This window comes from Acanthisitta chloris, unplaced genomic scaffold, assembly GCF_000695815.1.
Source record: "Acanthisitta chloris isolate BGI_N310 unplaced genomic scaffold, ASM69581v1 scaffold42561, whole genome shotgun sequence".
NCBI classification, from domain to species: domain Eukaryota; kingdom Metazoa; phylum Chordata; class Aves; order Passeriformes; family Acanthisittidae; genus Acanthisitta; species Acanthisitta chloris.
The window spans coordinates 48034-67650 of NW_008657411.1; the positions used below are offsets into that span (position 1 = coordinate 48034).

At 39.0% G+C, this 19617-nt stretch overlaps 1 protein-coding gene across 1 annotated transcript in view; it reads right to left on the reverse strand.

Annotated features, from left to right (window-relative positions):
• Nucleotides 1–16781, reverse strand: part of LOC103811694 (uncharacterized protein KIAA1109-like) — a gene marked incomplete at its 3' end in the record, with an annotated part of 64671 nt that extends 47890 nt beyond the window's left edge. The window contains 10 exon segments of the mRNA XM_009084681.1: nucleotides 538–694; nucleotides 2300–2450; nucleotides 2715–2794; nucleotides 6463–6656; nucleotides 7083–7164; nucleotides 8241–8427; nucleotides 11735–11799; nucleotides 12454–12532; nucleotides 13901–14017; nucleotides 16658–16781. Of these exon segments, the coding sequence (XP_009082929.1) occupies nucleotides 538–694; nucleotides 2300–2450; nucleotides 2715–2794; nucleotides 6463–6656; nucleotides 7083–7164; nucleotides 8241–8427; nucleotides 11735–11799; nucleotides 12454–12532; nucleotides 13901–14017; nucleotides 16658–16754 (1209 nt within the window).
• Nucleotides 16782–19617: the final 2836 nt, after the last annotated feature.

The window sequence follows — 19617 nt, forward strand, 5'->3', positions numbered from 1 at the left end:
GAATATGGATTTCAACACTACATTTCTAACCCTTTCAGTCCCCAAAAAAATGAGCAAAGAGGTGCACAATGAAGTTATGCTCTATCTCATTTATAATAGTAGCCGCAGGGCAAGAAAAATCCAAACCTCTACACACACACATACACACTTTGCTCCCCCCACTATCATCCCTCCAGTACTACTACATATTCATTCACTAGCAGAAAAAAATCTTTTCAGCATGGTGAGCTTCACCATCATTTAAGACTGCACAGGAAATGTCCACATCATTAATCCCCCAAGACTGTAGGAGCCATCATGGCTTAAGATGTAAGTTTAAGGCTTAAAGAAAACTTAAAACAAGCCAAAAAATTTATGCCTCTCAGAAAATACTTCTCTTTGAAGGGTTTGCTCATAATTATGCAAGACTAAGACAAAATTCACTCAGCTTTTCAACCTATAGTTCTGTAACAAACACCTGCGACAAGTAAAACTATGCACAACCGAACAGTAACCACAGTAGACAAGTTATCTTCTAGATAAGGTTTTGGTTTTTACCCTGTTTTTGGTAAAAAGCAAATCAATGGTGGCATCTGCAATAATATTCATCCGCAGTTCAAAGGCAAGGATCTGTCTTGGCTTCCCAGGCTGAGCAATCTCTGACACTTTCATAACTTGGTAGTCTGGTGGGAAGAAAAACTTCCACAAGCAATCCCTAGTGGGGAAAAAGTTAAGAAAACGGAGTTGCTTTTTATTCCAGGAGAAATACATACATATATTTGTGCATCTATTTGGTTCATTTGTTTTTCTTTTAGCTGAGCCTTTAGACAACCACTGGATGTGATAAGAATGTTTGTTTAAAACCTTAGGCATGAAGGCCTTCCAACTCATTACTGAAATCTCCACAAGTTTCAATGACAAGGAGTTACTTTTAGATAAAAGCTATATAAATGGCTTAAAACAGAAATCTTTTCATTCAAAAAGCAAACAAGCTGTGTTTTTTTCCTCTTATTTCCAATCTTTGCCTTACAAAACTGCTACAGAAATACAGTAGGAAGTAATCTGTTTATGCTTTGGTTCATGCATAAATCATTGATGCAACGCCCAGAAATGAACAAACCAGAAAACTTCAGGATCTCAGGAAGGGAGTGAAATAAAGATCACATTTCTATTATAGCCGAACATCCAACCACAGGATGGGAAAGGCACAGCAATGCAGCACAGACAGCAGAGCTAACATACATCTCAGGGGCTGTAAGGGGAGTAGCAGCTTCCTGCACCCAGCACCCGAGTGATGTAGCAGTTTAAAAGTTTCCAAAATTCCATGTCCTATCCATGGCACAACGCAAGAGTATTCCCAGTCTACATCTATGAACTCTGTGTGCTCTGCATGGACACCAAACTGCCTTCTGCCAAGCCAGTTAAGATTATAAAAAGCACATCATTATAGGGCAAGCTTTCTTTAGAGTATTAAAAGTATCATTAATGATTCACTGACCTCATGTTTCTAGCAAAGAGTTCTACAAACTGACATTTTCTCTTAAATTCCCCAAGATGCTATTATACCTAATGACTACTCTTTGGTCTGCCATCCTCACACTCCTAAGAGACACTTAATCATAAGAATTTCACAGGAGAATTAGTAAAGGCCAAGGAGAAGTATCAGCCTGTAATTAATAGGGGAAAAGAAGCAAAGCACTGATTATGTCACTTTTACTTAATAGTCCTTTACTCTCTAAACAATCCCATTGTCCTCACCAGAAATACTCAGGCATGAAACATCAAGGGCTAAAGCGAAGAACTGCAGCAGACTCTGGCCTAATATTTTGTCACTAAAAGAACTAGATAATCAGTACTTTAGAGATCACATTAAGCAGCTGATTACTCTAAGCAGGGTTAAGTTGTTCCCCCCTCATTATTTTCATAGTCAGATTTCTACTTCCATAAAATTTCCTCATCAATATGCACTGCATTCCCAACCATGAGCTAACAGGAGCTTGATAAAGCTAAAGATCACCAACTAAAAAGATACACTCATAGGTATGTAACACTTGATAAACAGTAAAACTACTCTGCACACAAAAAATGGGAACATAATTTATTAGTTTAATAACAAAAATTCACAGAGTGATCCTATGTTTGGAAGGTCAACAAGATAAACAACAATTAATTTGGTAGTCTTAGACCACTGTGACAGGACTCTTCATTCAGACTAGTCTGCCCCATACAAATTAAAGTTACACACCCGAAACTTGAAAATGTTTTCTCAGTAATAGTAGAAATTAAAGACTAAAACTAAAGCTGTAAATCATGGCAATACCTCTTCTGCCCAGCCCAAGGTCCATAGTTGAAGTCTGTTCCTTTTCCACAGACAATGTCCAAACCCCAGCATGGTGGAAGATCCTGTAATTTGCTGTCTTCATTACTGGCTTCTCCCTCATTACTTTCCTCTGTCTCCTCTGGTACAAGACCTGTATTACATAATATAATAAACAGATTATTAAAGGAAACTGCTTCAAATTAGCCTGAAAAATGTTTGCTAAGCACGAGACAATTAAAGTGTCCTGATGGCACTTTTATTTGAGGTTGCTACAGTGTGTAACTATCATGTCTCAATTCAATGCACACTCCCAGTGGAAGGCCAAGAAATACTGTCTAGCAAGTTCAGACAACTAAATAAATAAATATTCCTCAAAAGGCCTTCAAATTTTATCTTTGTGTTTAACAGAAGGTACCTGGTTCATCCATATAGTAATAGATATCAACGTCATTGGACTGCATGACAACAAATCCTTCACCCATCAGCCTTGGCGGTCTGGAATTAAAGAGTGCAAAGGTCCAGATGAAAAATCCATGTGTTGAGCTGAATCTTTATGAATTCATGTAATTTTAAATGCAGCATATTAAGCATAAGAATTTGCATAATGTTTTACAAAAACATACTCGATTATTATGTTATTAGTAATAGCAGCAGTACACCAAATAACTTAAAAGTTTAGTTAACTCAGGCATGAAGATAGCAGGTTCGTCTCCACAAAGACACTTCTCAGGTATTGTAAACCACAAGTAACTACCAAAGTTTTACTTTTGATGTTTCTTTCCATCAAGAGTTCCTTTCTCCTTGTCCCATATCATTCTTTCACCTGCTAATTGTTTTCTTACTAAAATAGCACTCTAAACCAAAGGGACAAGACATTCAGTAATTAGACCAGTAGTTAAGATTAAAAAAAAAGGAAAAAAAGCTGTTCTTCCTCAATAACACTTCCCTCAAAATAAAAGAACCTAAGTGATAAAACTAATAGACTAAACACTTCTCCTAGCACTATTATACTGGTATATTACAATCCCTTTCTTAGTGTTACATGTTAATTTATATAATGTTATATTCCATAGTAGCAATACTATTATAAATGTGAAAGTTCTATTTTTACTGCACAAGATGCTTTTGCCACTTTTGTAAGTTTCCCCTTCATAATAGCAAAAAAAAGACAATCCCAATGACAGAAACATGATCTAAGAATGTGACCTGTTAGTAGTATATTGTCCATTTTACCACAGCTCATTTCAAAGGCAGGAAACCTTGGAAAATACACAAGACAGCAGATGCAGAGACCATGTACTGCCAGAAGTTCTTCAAAAGCAACAGAACAGGAACCTTGAAATCAATTTTACTTTGAGAGTAATAACAGCAGTGAAATGGGCTGATTGCAACAGGATGAGGTTTAACAAGGTCAAGTGCTGGTCCTGCACTTTGGCCCTAACAGTCCCATGCAGAGCTCCAGGCTGGGGACAGAGTGGCTGGAGGGCACCAGGCAGAAAGGGACCTGGGAGTTTGCATAGACAGGAAACTGAACATGAGCCAGCAGTGTGCTGAGGTGGCCAAGAAGGCCAATGGCATCCAGAACAGTGTGGCCAGCAGGACCAGAGAGGTGATTCTGCCCCGTGACTCTGTGCTGGTGAGGCCACGCCTTGAGTAGTGTGTACAGTTCTGATCTCCTGAGTTCAGGAGGTACATTAAGGTGCTGGAGCAGGTCCAGAGAAGAGCAACGAGGCTGGTGAAGGGACTCAAGCACAAGTGCCATGAGGAGAGGCTGAGGGAGCTGGGGTTGTTTAGCCTGGAGAAGAGGAGGCTCAGGGGAGACCTTATCACCCTCTACAACTCCCTGACAGGAGGTTGGAGTCAGGTGGGGGTTGGTCTCTTCTCCCAGGCAACCAGCAGGAGGACAAGAGGGCACAGACTCAAGCTCTGCCAGGGGAGGGTTAGGTTGGATATTGGGAAGAGATTTTTTATGGAGAGAGTGCTCAGGCATTGGAATGGGCTGCCCAGGGAGGTGGTGAATTCACCATCCCTGGAGGTTTTCAAGATGAGACTGGATGTGGCACTTAGTGCCATGGTCTAGTAACCACGTAGGGTTGGAGTCGATCTTGGAGGTCTTTTCCAACCTGGTTGATTCTATGATTCTATGAAAGAAGAAATACTTTCTATTCACTATTCTTTTTTTTTCTGTCCAGAATTCAATTGGCCTCCCCAGTGTGATGCAAGTAGAGCAAGAGGTGAAAAAAATTGTTTAGTGGTTCAGGAACAGAAGGGGGAAGGCAAGCATTTAAAGATGTAAAAATAGCAGTTCCTGGGAAAAGCTATGGTTATTCTGCCCACACTCCTCAAAAGGAACACACAGGTCAGTGAGCACACCATGGCACAGCAGTGTGAGTCAGTAACTTCAGCCTCTCCAGCTGAGCCGACCACCAGCAGGGGCTCAGAGGAACCCACTCTGCTTTGAAATGAAAAAAAAAAAAAAAAAAAAAAAGACAAAAAAAAAAGACAGTTTCACTTCTTCTAGCTGTATTCTCAGCTGAAATTGCACATGAAAGTACCTCTACAGACAATGGGAGAGGATGATACCTCAAGAGGCTGCCTAACCCATCCTCAGTAGGAATACTTACACCTCACCAGACTCAGCTGATGGAGGTGGTAGAACCCTAGAAACCCCAACCACAGGCCAGTCGCAAAAACAAATTAGATAATCTCATTATCATTAACTTCCATTATCATCATAATGTTAAAGTATTTCCTAATGTCTATCCTGAACTTCCACTTTGAGCCTGATGACTTAGTCACTGCTCTCCAAACTGATTCTGCTTTAACCTGCTTTTCCGAGCACTTTTTTTTCCCCTTGGATTTTGAAGGATTTATTTGGAAAACATTATGGAGGTGTTGAGATGGCTCTTTGTAATAGAATATGACAGTTTTCAAGGTGAGATTCTGATGTTTGTATTGATTAGTCAATCTGTTACACATTTGATCAAGTCACTCAGCTGCTTTTCATACATGCACTGCCTGCAGGAATCTCTCAAAGTTAAAACACCGAGCTTCAATTTTAAGCCAAAGCAGCATAAGAGGGGCAGGCTCTAAAGATTCAAACATTCTCCATTTCCAGTGAACTGGGTCATTTGTTGAATACACCCAGTAAATTAGAACACATTTTCTGCACATATGTCATCCTCCAGCCATCAGGAGCTGCAGGGATAGTAAGAGCATAAAAAGAAAATGCTTAAGAGGAAGTAGGAGAAAAAGCTAATAGTTTGAGTATCTTAATCCTATTTTGTTTTAATCTTGTTTGTTTTCAGTATTAGTTGAAGATACTTCCTTTGTTGCCATGTTGGAAGAGTAAGATTCTGTGCACATCCACAACAGATCCTTTGAATAATATATCAAGGCATATTATGGACAGCAGTGTTTGGCTGATACAAAGCTAATTAAGGTACCGTCAAATGATGAACAGTTTATTTTATTACTTCATGCAAGCACCCTCACTTCTCTTGGACTTATTACCCTCCCATTTGTTAAAGCTGCATAACCCCACAGATGCAGAATACACAGAGGTGAAAGGATCAGCAATCTGCCTTCAAGAGATAACATGATTTCCACTATAGCCAGTACTGCACAGATTCTGCTCATTTCTTAAGTAAATGTTTTCCAACCACATGTGACTCAGCTCTAGAAAAATCAACACCTTAAACCTTGTATTAACCCCAGATATTTAGTGCTGCTAAAGCCTGCATACAGCTATAGTACCTGAGAGAAGGAAAACAGAAGTCGAATGCAGGATGCCACATGCCTGAAAACATTCAAGGCCAGGTTGGACAGGGCCCTGAGCAACCTGATCCAGTTGAACATGGAGGGGTTGAACTATAAGACCTTTAAAGGTCCTTTCCAATCCACACTATTCTAAGATTCTGTGTTTAATCAAAGCAGAACACACACACACACAAAAATAAAGACCAAGAATGAAACAGAAAACTAGTACTTTTCTCCATAAACAAAAGTGTTTCAAAGATACAAAATGAAAAACCTCCATAGTAGTAAAAAAGCCAACTGTCTAAAAAACAGTAAGCAAAATAAAGACATGGAAACACAATCAACATTCTCTTCTTCATTTTCTTAAAGCAATTAATATGGATATAAAAACATCCCAGACTTACTCATCATTTTGCAGACCAACATATCTTGGGCTTGGAACCAGCATGACTCTAACATTTTCCAGTTTTCCTTTCACAATGTGCATGAACTGATCGAGGTGGCTTGAAGGTGGTTTTGTGGTGTACGTCAAAAAGGCATCATCGAAGTTAATGCAAAGTGTTTGTGGCTGATAGTGATTCCCAAATGCCAAGCGACCCTGAATCAAACAGCAAACCCAATTACTCATTACACACTGCTCTTTTACATACATCTGCATATATTTACCTATAATAATGCAGCTGAACCAGTTATAAGCAAATAAAGACCATGGACAAAAATCCTGGCCATAATCTGTGCATATCTAGAAGTACTACCTTGTATATTAAACTCTGACTTTTTTTCCTCCTATTGCCTCAAGAACAGTTTGACTGGGGTTTTTATGGGACCCAAAAGTGAGAACACAATCAAGTTGCCATCAGCACCAGCAGGATTTGTGACTGTGTCATGGGAGTGCTGGAGGTATAATTTTAAAATCTTTTTAAAGCATGAAGCCAAAAACCTTAAATAGATGTATAAGAAAAAATGAATGGCAAGACTTGTTTTTACTGCTAAATATTTTCATTATCAGGGTCTTTTCACATACCGTGCTCACGTTGACTTTAATGACTGGAATAAGTGATCTCCATGAAGAAGAAGGGTCTTGAGATTCTGTTTTTACTTTAACACTAGAGGAAAAGGAAAAAGGGGTTTATGATTTTGTATTTTCTGCAGAACTAACCAAACTTTTGTTCTAGAGGTCCTCAGTGCACAGATCTTGGGAACACTCCTTCCCAGAGTGGTGCCTCCCATAAGGGACCTGGTAGCACACTACTTGCCCACTCCTCCAAGCCTGGAAAGACAGCAGAAAGCACACAGAACTACACCTTGGGTGCTGACACAGGTAGAAAACAAGTGTGCCATATTTAACTCAGAGCAATAGTTAAATAAATCTTCCTTGGGGGAACTTTGTTCTAAATACTCCTATTGAGGCATGGGATTTGTCATTTCCCCAGACACGTCCTCCCCAAAGGCAGAAATCCTTCCTGCACCTGTCAATAAATGCTTAAGATGAAAACACAAAGAGTGGCTCGGAGGCACAGCCCTTAACCAAGCTCAGGACTGCCACAGCATCCTGCAGCTGCCTGCTATGTAATTTAGCCACTGGCCAGCAGCAGTGGAAGGACTCAAAGACTCATTAGATCTTCTCAGCTCCAGACAATAAATCAGTCTGGTGAGATTCTGCCCAAAGAGAGGCTTATTATTGAACATCTGACACCAATACATATCAGCCACATAGAACTCCTTCTAGACCTGCACCATGCTTTCTGGGGCACCCCAAGCAGAGGAATAAAAACAACAGTTTGTGTAGCTATACAGAATACCATATAGATCCTCATATTTTGCCCATTCAATGTCTTGAGCAGCTGTTACTTCTACTGAGGAAAACCATTATTATTCTGCCAGCATAATCCCCTTCAACATTTGTTCCCTTTCCACTCTGTATTTCACACAGATTTTTCAACCTGTCTCTGATCATTAAACAAGAATATTCGGTTTGTTTTGTTGTGTTTTTTAATTATTATGGTAGGAAGTCTGAGGAAAGGAAGAAGATTTAGACTGTCAGGCTTGTCAATGCAATTTCTCTCAGCTGTGCCTCGATCATTTTGGCCTCCAGAGCATACGTTAACAAAACATTACCCAATTAGTTCAGCACTTTGCAGAACAAAGCACCAACAAAATAGCAAAATTAATAATAATTTACCTTTCAAGATTGGTACGTGTTCTCTGCCTCCCATTTACTTGTGCTCTTTCATCATCTTTCTTTGCTGGAATTATTGTGGGATCCAAGCCAAATAGTTCTTGAAGTTGTCCATAAAGCTCGGAACGGTTGTACACATGAAATTCAAAGTCATTCACCATAATATACAGTCGTGTTTCTGCCTTTGGATCTACACAAACAGTAGGAAAAGAGTTTCTAGTTTTATTTCAACATTCCCTTGTAATATTTAGTTTCTCAAACATGCACATTGTGCAAAAACAAGCCAGGAACAGCTGCTGAAGAACATATTAAAAAGCAGGAAAAAACTCTGCCAAATAATTACACCATTTCAAGCAAATCAGTAGAACTAGGCAGATAAGATAGTTGCTTACAAAACATAAAACCTGAAAGGCACCCACAGGTCACAACCTGAAAATAAACCCAGGTGAAGCTGCACAAAATGGTAAGTGAAGTTGTTTCAGTCTCATATATGAAACCAAATATCCCTCTTGATGCATAACAGCCTCGGTGCAAACTTCTGCTTTTTAGCACAGATATCAGTTCTTGAGATCAATTCCATCTCAAAAACCCAATGATTTTCTAGCCAAGCTCTGTGGTACAGCACGCCCGAACTGGGAAAAAGCTTTCTTTTGCAGAGAAACAGGAACCATTAACACACAGAACCAACAAAACAAACCTCATTTTGCACAATCAGTCAACATTTTCACAAATCTAAAATGTTCACTGCAATATCAGCTTGACTCTGATACTAAAACCTAGTTTAACATCTGCTGATCGTATACAGAGCTGGTTGTGACATACTTTGACATACTTTTGCCTCAGATAGTATGACCTAATTATGTGGTTAATGTGAGGAAAAAGCTCGCACCATTTCCCCCTAATTACCCAGTTGAAAGAGTGCCCATTACACATTCACTCAAGAGACCTGAGCTGCTCTAAAAACCTCATCTGGTCTCTCTAAGTCAAAGAGACTTTAGGAAGCTGAAGCATCACTGGGTATTACAGGGGATACAAACTGAAGGTAACATTTCCCAAACACACCAGAAATTAAAGGCTCAGAGTGAACACAATTGCTGTTGTGGTCAGGGTCAAGAGAAGAAATGCAGCTGCCCAAGAGCCAAAGTTTAGAGATACCTCTTTGCTAACAAAGTCCTCTGATGCTACACATCTATACAACACACTGCCCCAGCAACAGCAACCCACTTTTTACCTCTCACACTCAAAGTACCAGAAATTTCCATGTCATTATGAAAGAAAAAGTAAATGTATGAAAGTCTCCAGAAAGCACTGACATCAGTTTTCTTGAACAGGAGGCAGGGAAAAGTTAATGAGCAGTTTCAGTTCCTTCCTGTCTTCATAAAAGCACTATCAGATCCGTTTGTTGGCAATGTGAACTTGCATCAATAAAGACACAGGCAAAGAAATGACATGGAGAAAGATTGGGATACACAATTGCTCATCCAGGAGATCTCAGGATCATCAAGAACACAAACAACTGTAATTTTTCAATTCCTGGAGGCAAGCATTTAACTTCATTAAGTAAATAAAATCTTATGTAGCAATTCATCTCCTTAAAGGGCATTTAAAGAGACGACTATGTCTTTTTCCTAATAACAAAAAGATCTGACCACACATGAATTTGGTTGCCCAAAACACTTGGGAAAAAAAAAGGGCAAGGAAAGAGACAAGCCAAATCTGAATGTCATCTAATTGAATGATTCAAAGTAAATATATAGGTTATGTACAAGTAACTAGCATATTGATAGCAAAATACTGAAGGTTTATCAACATTTGTTGTAATCGAGGTGACTAATGTGATGTAGCTAAGGGTTTGAAATTTGCCTCCTACAGAGTTTAATCAAAATGCATGATTTATTCATTATTTATTCCAATGTTTGTATCACACCTACCCAAACAACTTAACATAAATCTACCCACTAAATAAAATCTCATGGGAACATGAAACAAGCCACATCTGACAAGTAGAGCAATTGCTTTTTAAAACAGTATTGCCCTTCAAAAAGTACCTCAAACTACACCACAGAGTTTTACAACATGAAAATTGATAAACTGCTGTGGCACCTAAGCCAAGACATCTGGGTGTGCCCTGCTCACAACGTAATCCTCCAGCTCTTGTTCCTAAACCACTTTCATTTCCCTAGTATGTACAAAACCTACTCTCGAGTCCCAGTATGATTTAACTTACCACTTTAGAGTATTTTAGCCATGTTACCTTGTTGTCAGACCTGTACACCTCTAACCTCCTTGGTTACTTGGCGTATTTGTACTCTAATTATGTAGTTTTAAATGAAAACTAGAAAAGGTTGAAGACTTGCAATACTGCCAAGCAAAAACACCACCACAGAAGACAGACACAACTATATTTACCGCATTAAATTCAATTCCTTTTTTCATTCTGTGAACCACTAGACAAATATGTTTTAACTAGCAGATGAAGAAAATGCTACGAAAACCTGTTGGACAATAACCTGTGGTTGGAAAAATCTAATTAAACCTTAAACCAGGTTCCACTTCTTGAATTAGTCTTCTCACTACCATGAGAATAACTTGAATTGTGCCCTATCACCTCAGAGGGTTAGTAGTGCCTCAATAAATAGAAGAGAGCAGCTCTTCCAAATTCGTATCACTACACAGAGTGGTGTACAAGCTTGCTGACAAGTCTAAGAGGCTTCACACCATCAGAGGCCAATTCCAAAGGCAAGATAGGGAAAAGAAAGCCCTCCAAAGGTCAATGACCCTCTCAACTCATCTCCTCCTCAATTGCAGACAGTTGCCATTTCTGGACTGCCTTGAATTTGCAGTGGAGCTGTGATAGTTTCAAAAGTCAAGAGAGGCAGGACCTGAGACTCATCCGACAAGACTCTAATCCTATAAATGATTAAGCACACATCCCTGGGCTACTTGTGTTTTCTCACAGTGTTTTGCACAGATACAATTCATCTCCTGCATCTGGTGTTAATCATCCTTCTTCAGCCACAGATAAGAAGAAAAAGAAATTAATTTTTCACACTTCCCCATTTCTATACCTAAAGCATGGGCTTGCCAAATACCAAAGAACATCCCCCACTGCAACAGTTTTGCTAAAATACTGAAAGCACAACACTGAAACTCAGAAACTAAAATCACTTCCAGCACAAGATACATCTCTATTCATCACCATTATAAACTTCAATGCAGAGGCAATTATCCTTGGACTACAGCTAATGAAGGCAACTATTAAGATTAATGGTTTGTCTTAAGAAGGGTTCATGTCCCTGATAATGAATTCTGTATTTATTTCATGGTAGTGTTCTAGTCTGCTATGAGGGCTCAGCCAGTTAAATGAACCCACAACCCTCTGATGATTCAATGTACTTCAGGTACATATTAACAGATCAATTACACACGTGTGATTGTGTAAAGTAAGTGTTTTTCTGTAGACTATTTAAACTTTGAAACCTTTAAGGGGAACCTACCATGCTGTTTCTGCTTAGGGTTGTACATCTTCCACCAGCGAAAAATGATAAATCCATCTTGAATTCTGAATCAAATAAATCAGATAGAACAGAAGTTAAGAGAATGATAATTCAACGTCCTGTGTGCATGACATGTTGCCTTATGCAGAGTGCAGAGATCTGCAGCTGCAGTAGTGTACCAGCAATATTAAAGCACAAAGCATTGCAGCATCAATACACCATAATGTTATACAACTACTGCCTTAGCTGAAACTTGTATAAAACCTCATACCCACTGCCATCTCGAGCCTTTCCCAATTTGACACCAAGAACCAAAATTACAAACTATTTGCTAGTCTGCAGTTCAGGAAACAAATTATCTTAACCCCAGCAAATAAATGCAAACCACTTAGCCAACATGAATCTTCCACACTTAAAAGCAAGAGCATGAGGGAATGAAAGGCATGAATGAAAAAACAGTTCTCCTTCACACTCCATTTGTTTTCTTTTACAAATATTCAGGACAACTAGAATCATACTCAGTACTCATTTCCAAATGACAATGCTAAAGCAGCGAATGAGCTGTTAAATGTTAAATATCACGATCAAAAGAGTCAGCTTATTTTTACCATTTACAGATATATTTATTGCTTCTTCACAGGACTGTGTTTTGACATGCATTATTTAGACATATCCAATGTACTGTATTTGAAATCTCTGTTTGGAAGAGAAGTGAGTACCTGATGGACATGTCTTCTGTGATGAAATAGATCTCACGCACCATGACTTTTCCAGACAGCACAGAGAATGAGAAGGAGCCTAATGGGATAAAGTGTTTATCAGACATTAGCCTAAAGTTGCTGATGTTTTATTCTGTCAACAGAAATGATACAGTATTCAGCTATCCAGAATGAGTTAACTGGGTATCTTGAGCCTTCCCTTAGAAGGGAAGTCAGAGACTCAGAACATACAAGACAAAGTACACAACTAACTAAGTTTGGCACTACCCAAGAACACAACCAACCCCCTGAGACACACTAGTCACCCAGAAACTTACAGGTGCCTTGCAAAGCTTGTGGAAAGGTAAAAAAGCTATTTTGAACATTTATAGTTTCAAGCCATTATATGCAAGACTGTAATGGGAGAAATAAAGATTCCTGACAGAACAGTCTTTCAAATTTTAAATGGCTACAAAAATTGCAGGCCAATTATTGTGCCAAATTGTGTTTACAGCAGGAAGGATTAATAAGCATGAAAAGACCAGCAGGTAATGCAATAGCCCAGATTTTTCCTAAGGCTTTTCACCTCACCCACACAAAGCTAAGTAAACCATGGTTTAGACAAAAAAAATAAAAATCAACATTAATTGATTGAAACAAAGCTGTAAATCATGGGATTTAATTAATGCTATGTTCTACTTACTGATTAAGCTTATAAGGAATACCATGCATTTGGCCAGCTATCTCCAGCTGTCTTTACTTAATAGCAATTTCACAGAGAAATTTTAATAAAAGCCTATAGATCAAGTGTAGCAGCCAATAGGTATTTCATCTATATTGCTCTTCAAAATGCTGGAGTTGAAGATGGTTTGGAATTGAGCTCTTAGATTCTTGAGGACATAAGCAAATGAGCTGCAGAGGTGTCTTTGGCAGGCAGGTGTGGATGGGAATTTTTTGGTATCAAGTATGATCAATAGTTGCAGAAAAAGTCCAGAACTGAAGTCTCTGCTGTTCTGTGAAGCAGACAGAGGAAGGCATGGAGGAGTAAATGAAAGCAAATTAAAAGTGCCATCAGAGTGAGGCTGTGAGGTACAGCCCTCTGTGACTCAGCACCAGATATTTCTGTAATGTGGGTGAGTGCCCAAGTGATTTGGGCTGACCTGTTTTATGCAAAAAATATTTCAGTAACAAGTTAATGGAGTTTGATGCAAATGTTCAGTATCAATGCTACATGTCACAGTCCCAGTATGGATTAACATGATTAGTTGTTCTGACAGCTTATTTAGAAAGCAAGGACAGTGCTGGGACAGACAGCCAAGACTTCATACTCTACTGGGTCCCTCCGAATCCACTCCATACTGAGTGTTTTCAATTACTAAACAAAAGAAACTGATTTTACTTCAAGGTTTTAGCAAAGTGAGGTATAATAGAAAGCAGTGGATAAACACTGGCATTAATCATAACTTACCAATGTGGATGTAGCCATTTTTGTATAATCTGTTAAGAACCAACGTTAAAATGAGTCCAATGTTCCGGGAATTATAATAAGTTAGGTAGATAATCCATCCGCAGGACAAGATTGTTGCTGTAGATAGATTACAATTAATTAAAGCATTTTTTAAAGTACACTGACCTAGATAAAAACCTTACCTAGTAAGACTATAAGGCATTAACAATGTTCTTCCTACTCTCCAAAAAATTTGAAACTGGCAGGCCACTTTAATGGGTGTTTTCAGAGAGATGAAAGATGCTGTGAGAAGGGTGTGGAGAGATAGGGGGAGATAAAAAAGGAATCGGGAAGTCCAGAAAAATATGGATTCTTCAGTACTATTTCATTCCTCAATATAAAAAAAACTGTCCTCCAGAGGACCTGCAGAAGGCACCACATATTCCATCACATCCCTCATCATCTAAGCACTTAAATATTACAGATCAAATCATAACATGCATTATCCCACATGGATATTTGTTTCAAAACACCCTAAAAAACAAACCAACACCACAAAAGTCACACTACATTGCTTCTCTACTCTCCTCCAGACTGTGAACTAGAACTTAAATTTCTAGTCCTTTCATATCACAGGGAACAATATTATCACATCTGGAACTGTTTCCTAAGCTGCTACATACTGAGAGAAATGTACCAGTCCTTGGGTTAGCAGAAATCTGTCAGCAGTTCAAGTATGGTATTTGATAGGGAAAAAGGAAATTGCAATCCAATGAGAAACATGTTTTAAAAAAAAATTAGGTCTGCTAATCCCCAAAGTAATTTTTACTTTAGTTGATTAGGAGCTAGTAACCTATTTCTAACTGCAAGGGTTCTCAAAGCTTCCAGAAGGACAAACCCAAAAGGAATGGCACTGCCAGGGAATGGACTAGTTCAAACTCACTTTACTGATAATTACCATTCTGCTTCATCCAAAGGAGAGTGGGAAAGAAAACTGAACTTTGCAACAGAAGTTCTTCATTTATGTGTGTACTTCATGCTGAAAATCTCAGACACTGTGTCTTTTGTGAAGTGCAAAAGGCAGACAGGCATGACACCTTCACTCTGCAGAGTCTGGATGATTACTCAAAAAAACTCCAAGTAGATTTACACAAAAACTTAAAAGAACAATCTGTCCTTTTACTGCCCCTTAATTTTTTGCTTCGTAACAGTGCCTGTGCTTTGCTGAAAGATGAGGAGGCAGAAGAGAAAGCTTTGCATGACTTTGTCTTTTCCTTACTGAAAAAGGATCCAATGTAACCAAAATTCAAGTAGCTCATACCCTCAGGCAGGAAAGCTGCTTGACATGTAAAACAAACCCAATCCCTGTGAGTGATTGCATAGGAACAAGGCAGGGAGGGTTAAAGCTACACTCCAGGAAAGAAACTGCTCTTGGCATTCAGGGAAGGTACACTCCAAGGAGTTTATCTCCCCTCACTTTCAGATGAGTAAGATACTCACTGCCTGTCCACCATCGATGTAGGGAGAAAGGTGGAATGACTCACACTCAGAGGATCCATTCCAGTAATAAAGTTTAATTTGAGATTAAAGTTCAAGTAGACACTTGTAGCTACCTGAAGTCAAGAAGGTACCCTCTCCACGTGACACATACTGAGAAAAATCAGCAAACTAGGGCAGTTTCCAGGCACTAGTCCTGATCCACTAGTTCACCACCAGTCTCACCTCTGCCACAAATCATAGCCTTGACTTTTCCCTCCCCAAATTCAGTCTCTGCAGTAATATTTATTAACTGACCCAGTTACTTCAATAAGTTTCTATCCAAACCTCATAACAACAAGAGGCTACACAGCTTTCTTTTGTTGCTTGCCTCATTGCTTCTAGAATCTTAGGTGCTTTCTTAAACTTGGGAAAAAGCAGCAGGTCCCCAAAATTGCATAACTGTATTTAGGTCATTCTGCCTGTAGAAAAAGGGGACAGACTACATGATTTCTTGAAGTTCCACCCACCATTCTACGAAGCAAAGATCTGTAGTTTAATTAATTCAAGCAAATAAGAAAGAAAAGCAAATCTTAGCTGTTACATGGGACTGTTTACATCCCACCTACTTTGCAAGTAGAATCACCAAGTTTGCTTTAAAAATCCAGCGTAGAGAGGGAAAATAAGAGAAATTTTATTCTTTGATGAAAGACCTGAACATCTCTACGTTTCAAGACAAAGACTCCAGAGGCAAATTTTTTTACATCTGTTCCACATTTTACCATAAGCAACTATCAGCATGGTGATTTCCCTTATTTTCATCTTGATTTAACATGGAATTTTATGTGGAGTACAAACTCTACATGTTACTATATTACAAGTGAAACATAAAATATATAGAAAGCACCCTCAGCTACTTGGCCTATGTCCTTTTCATTGAGTTTGGCCTACTGGAAAATAATTCTACCTGTTCATAGATTCAGAAAACAAAAGTATCTACAGAAATACAAGCAATAGCACTAGTGTTATAAAAGAATTAGCATACCCAAATCAGGCACACTTACAAATCCAGCTCATAACTGATTACACAATAGTTTGGCTTAAAGGGTTTTTATGGCACACAATTTAGTCTATAAGTTGTGTCATTAAACAGAACAGCCTTTAGATCACTTTTCAAACTACCTCATATTAAAAGGTAGGTATGTACATATAGGTATAATGAAGTTATTCTATCTGTCATGCTAATCCCTTGTTATGGTATTATAAAAGAAATTTAACCCAAACAGAGTAGATTAACCTTACCTACTAACAGCCAAACCACATTGGAGTCATGTTCTGTTAGGAAGTCTTCCAGCTGTGTGATACTTGGGACAAAACTATCATTTTTTCTTTGATCCATTGCTACACTGTTTTTACACCAGCACCTATAGAACTGAAGGGAAAAAAAATCCATGCATTAAAACCAAAATGAGCAACACAGTATAGCTTAGAGAAAATAGAGAAATATCATGTTCAATAATCTCCAACAGCGGTTTCACACAAATGGGAATTTGCTTCTTTTATTCCTTCAGTAACATCATGATTCTCAGCTACCCTTTATTCTACTCCAGAGCTCCAGAAACACTTCCACTCATCTCTGCTGGAACAGTTTCCAGGCACTTGCCTCCCCAGAACACATTACAGATCAACAGAACGCCAGAACACACTCTCCAAATTTAGTACCCTGAATAGCATATCAAAGCAAACACATGTATAGAACTGTTGTACCATAGCAGTAAGTCCAATGGTAACTGAATATACAAGTCAACATGAGTCTCTATTAAGCCTTCTAATATGGAAAAAGGTAATATGAGACTAAACCATGGAAAGGCCAAAGCAGACACTTTCAGGAGCTATGGGAAAATTCCCATAACCTCCTAATCCACTATATCCATTAATTCTGCTTTCAGATGGATTTGCATCATGCTAGAAGAAGTGACTACCTGGTGTCTCTGTTATAAAGAGCATAAGAACAGTCCTTCTGCTCTTACACACTTACACAAACCACCCATAATCACCTTGCAACTGGGTTGTATTAATTAAATGTGATTAGCAGGGAGTTGTTCAACTCAGCAACGCCTGTAATTATACAGCAGTATTTTCCTTGCACTAGGTTCATTTGAAGCCTTCTGCCCTGGACATTATCTGTCAAGCCTTCTTACATGCAGAACAGCATTAATTCTGCTTTTCCTTTCTTCTGATGCTTTTTAAGCATCTTCCAGCTCCTGGCAGCCTGTCTTCCTGTCAGTATTCAGCCCTCAAAAAACATGAGGAGACTTTATTCCCCTTTTTCATGAAGTCTCTGATGTTCTCCATTAAGGGCTCTAGAACATTAACCAACATTGGTAAGACCTTAGTTTTTCAGCAGCATAACATCTTTGGAGTAGTCAGGATTTAGAAATGTTAGCAATAAAAGTAACAATTTGTGTAGTTTTTCCTGCAACATCCACACTAACTCTTGCTATTTTAACTGGAAAACAAAATGTAGAAGAAGTTGGGAAAAAAAAGCCTTTAATTCACCTGTTTTTCTTGTTGCACCTTGAGCCAATAACCTACATATTGAGCTAAACTATAAGTGTACTCACAAGAATAAGTGCTAATAATTTGTTCACTACCTTTTCCATAAGAAAGAACAGAACGGGGAAGAAACAATATGAAAGCAGTAAGTAGACAAAAAGAAATAACAAATACCCAGCAAACCATCACCAGTTTTCAGCAGTGATAAAGAAGCTACTGACATACTCCCCTACAAAGAGAAATAAACAGCATCACACACATATACACACTGTAAAAAGAGGCTGTTGTTGCAGAAGGGACATTATGGCAGCAAATTAAATCACATAATGGCACTGTAATTTTCTTTAAGACATTCACAGTACCTTAATAAAAACCCCACATGTCAGCCTGTATTATGAAGCAGATGATGCCTCTGCAGGCAGCCTCTAGGAGCCTTTAACCCATGAACAGCAACGTAACTGGAGAAACCAAAATCAACACCTTCAGCATAAAGCAAGAACTGGATTTCTCCCTTTCTTACCAAGGGACAACAGGCTCACTCTATTTAATTCCTCAAGGAAGCTACTTGGGGCTTTTTCCCCAGAAATTATCACCCAATCTTATGTGATACTGAGACAGGACATAAAAAATTCTGAAGCTCTAAACAGGACGGTGGGAAGACAACTCAGCAACTGCAAGTCACAGATCCTGATACTTGGCTACTTAAATGAAGACAGTGTACACCATTTTTTGTCATCACTATCCACAACCATAGATAGGACATCCTTTGAATTTTTGTCTGGAATACATTTACTATTTGCATGCAAATAAACTCAGGAATCCCCCATCAGTCATCAGGTGTCAATACATCATTTTGGAGCTTCACAGCTGATCCTTTCACACCCTGCCCTACTGATTTTCTTTTTTTCCTCTTTTGTTAGGGCAGTCTTTGCCCTTGATCAAGTCACCTGAGACAAAGGATGCTGGCAGTGAAAGTATAACCACCCAAAGCCAGGCAGCAGCAACACCTGCACCAGATGTGAGCTTGCAACATGCTCTCAGAAGAAGCAGGTGCTTAATCCAATTAAGACTATGAAGGAATTTTGGCCATATGAATGAGTGTAATAGAAAGGGATGGAGGCAGAGACTTAAGGAGTACACACTGTTTATAGTGTCCCTGTGCATTTATACAGTCTGGAGGATGGAGAGGCAGGATCTGGACTATCACAGCTGTTAAGACAAGAGATACAGTCTTTTCAGGACAGATTTTAGCTACTTTCAGTAACCAGCACTTCTTTTTTGTCAACAGTCCTGCACCTTCCAGCCTTCATCCTCCATGACCTATATACTATAACCATACGTTTAAGTCCCGTGTACCTCTCACTGCCTGGACCCATCCACCCTTGTTACATTGACTCCTGTGGGCAAAGTACTTTGCAATCTGACCAAAGACTTTGCACTCTCCAGAAACACTGACCCATATGTTGCTGAGCCTGCAGTGTCCTTTCATAGTGCTACTGTGTTCCTCTGAAGTAACAGGATACTTGGCAAACGGTAAGGGACCATTCTCAGAAGGATGAGACCCAAGTTGGGGTGTGAAACCCTTACCAATGTTAATACGCAAAAGAAAATGCAACAAAGAGAAAGAAAAACCCAGATCACATATCTGCATTTATTTAGAATCTTTTCTCAAGGTCTCAGCTGTTTTGTGACCAAGAGCACAGTTA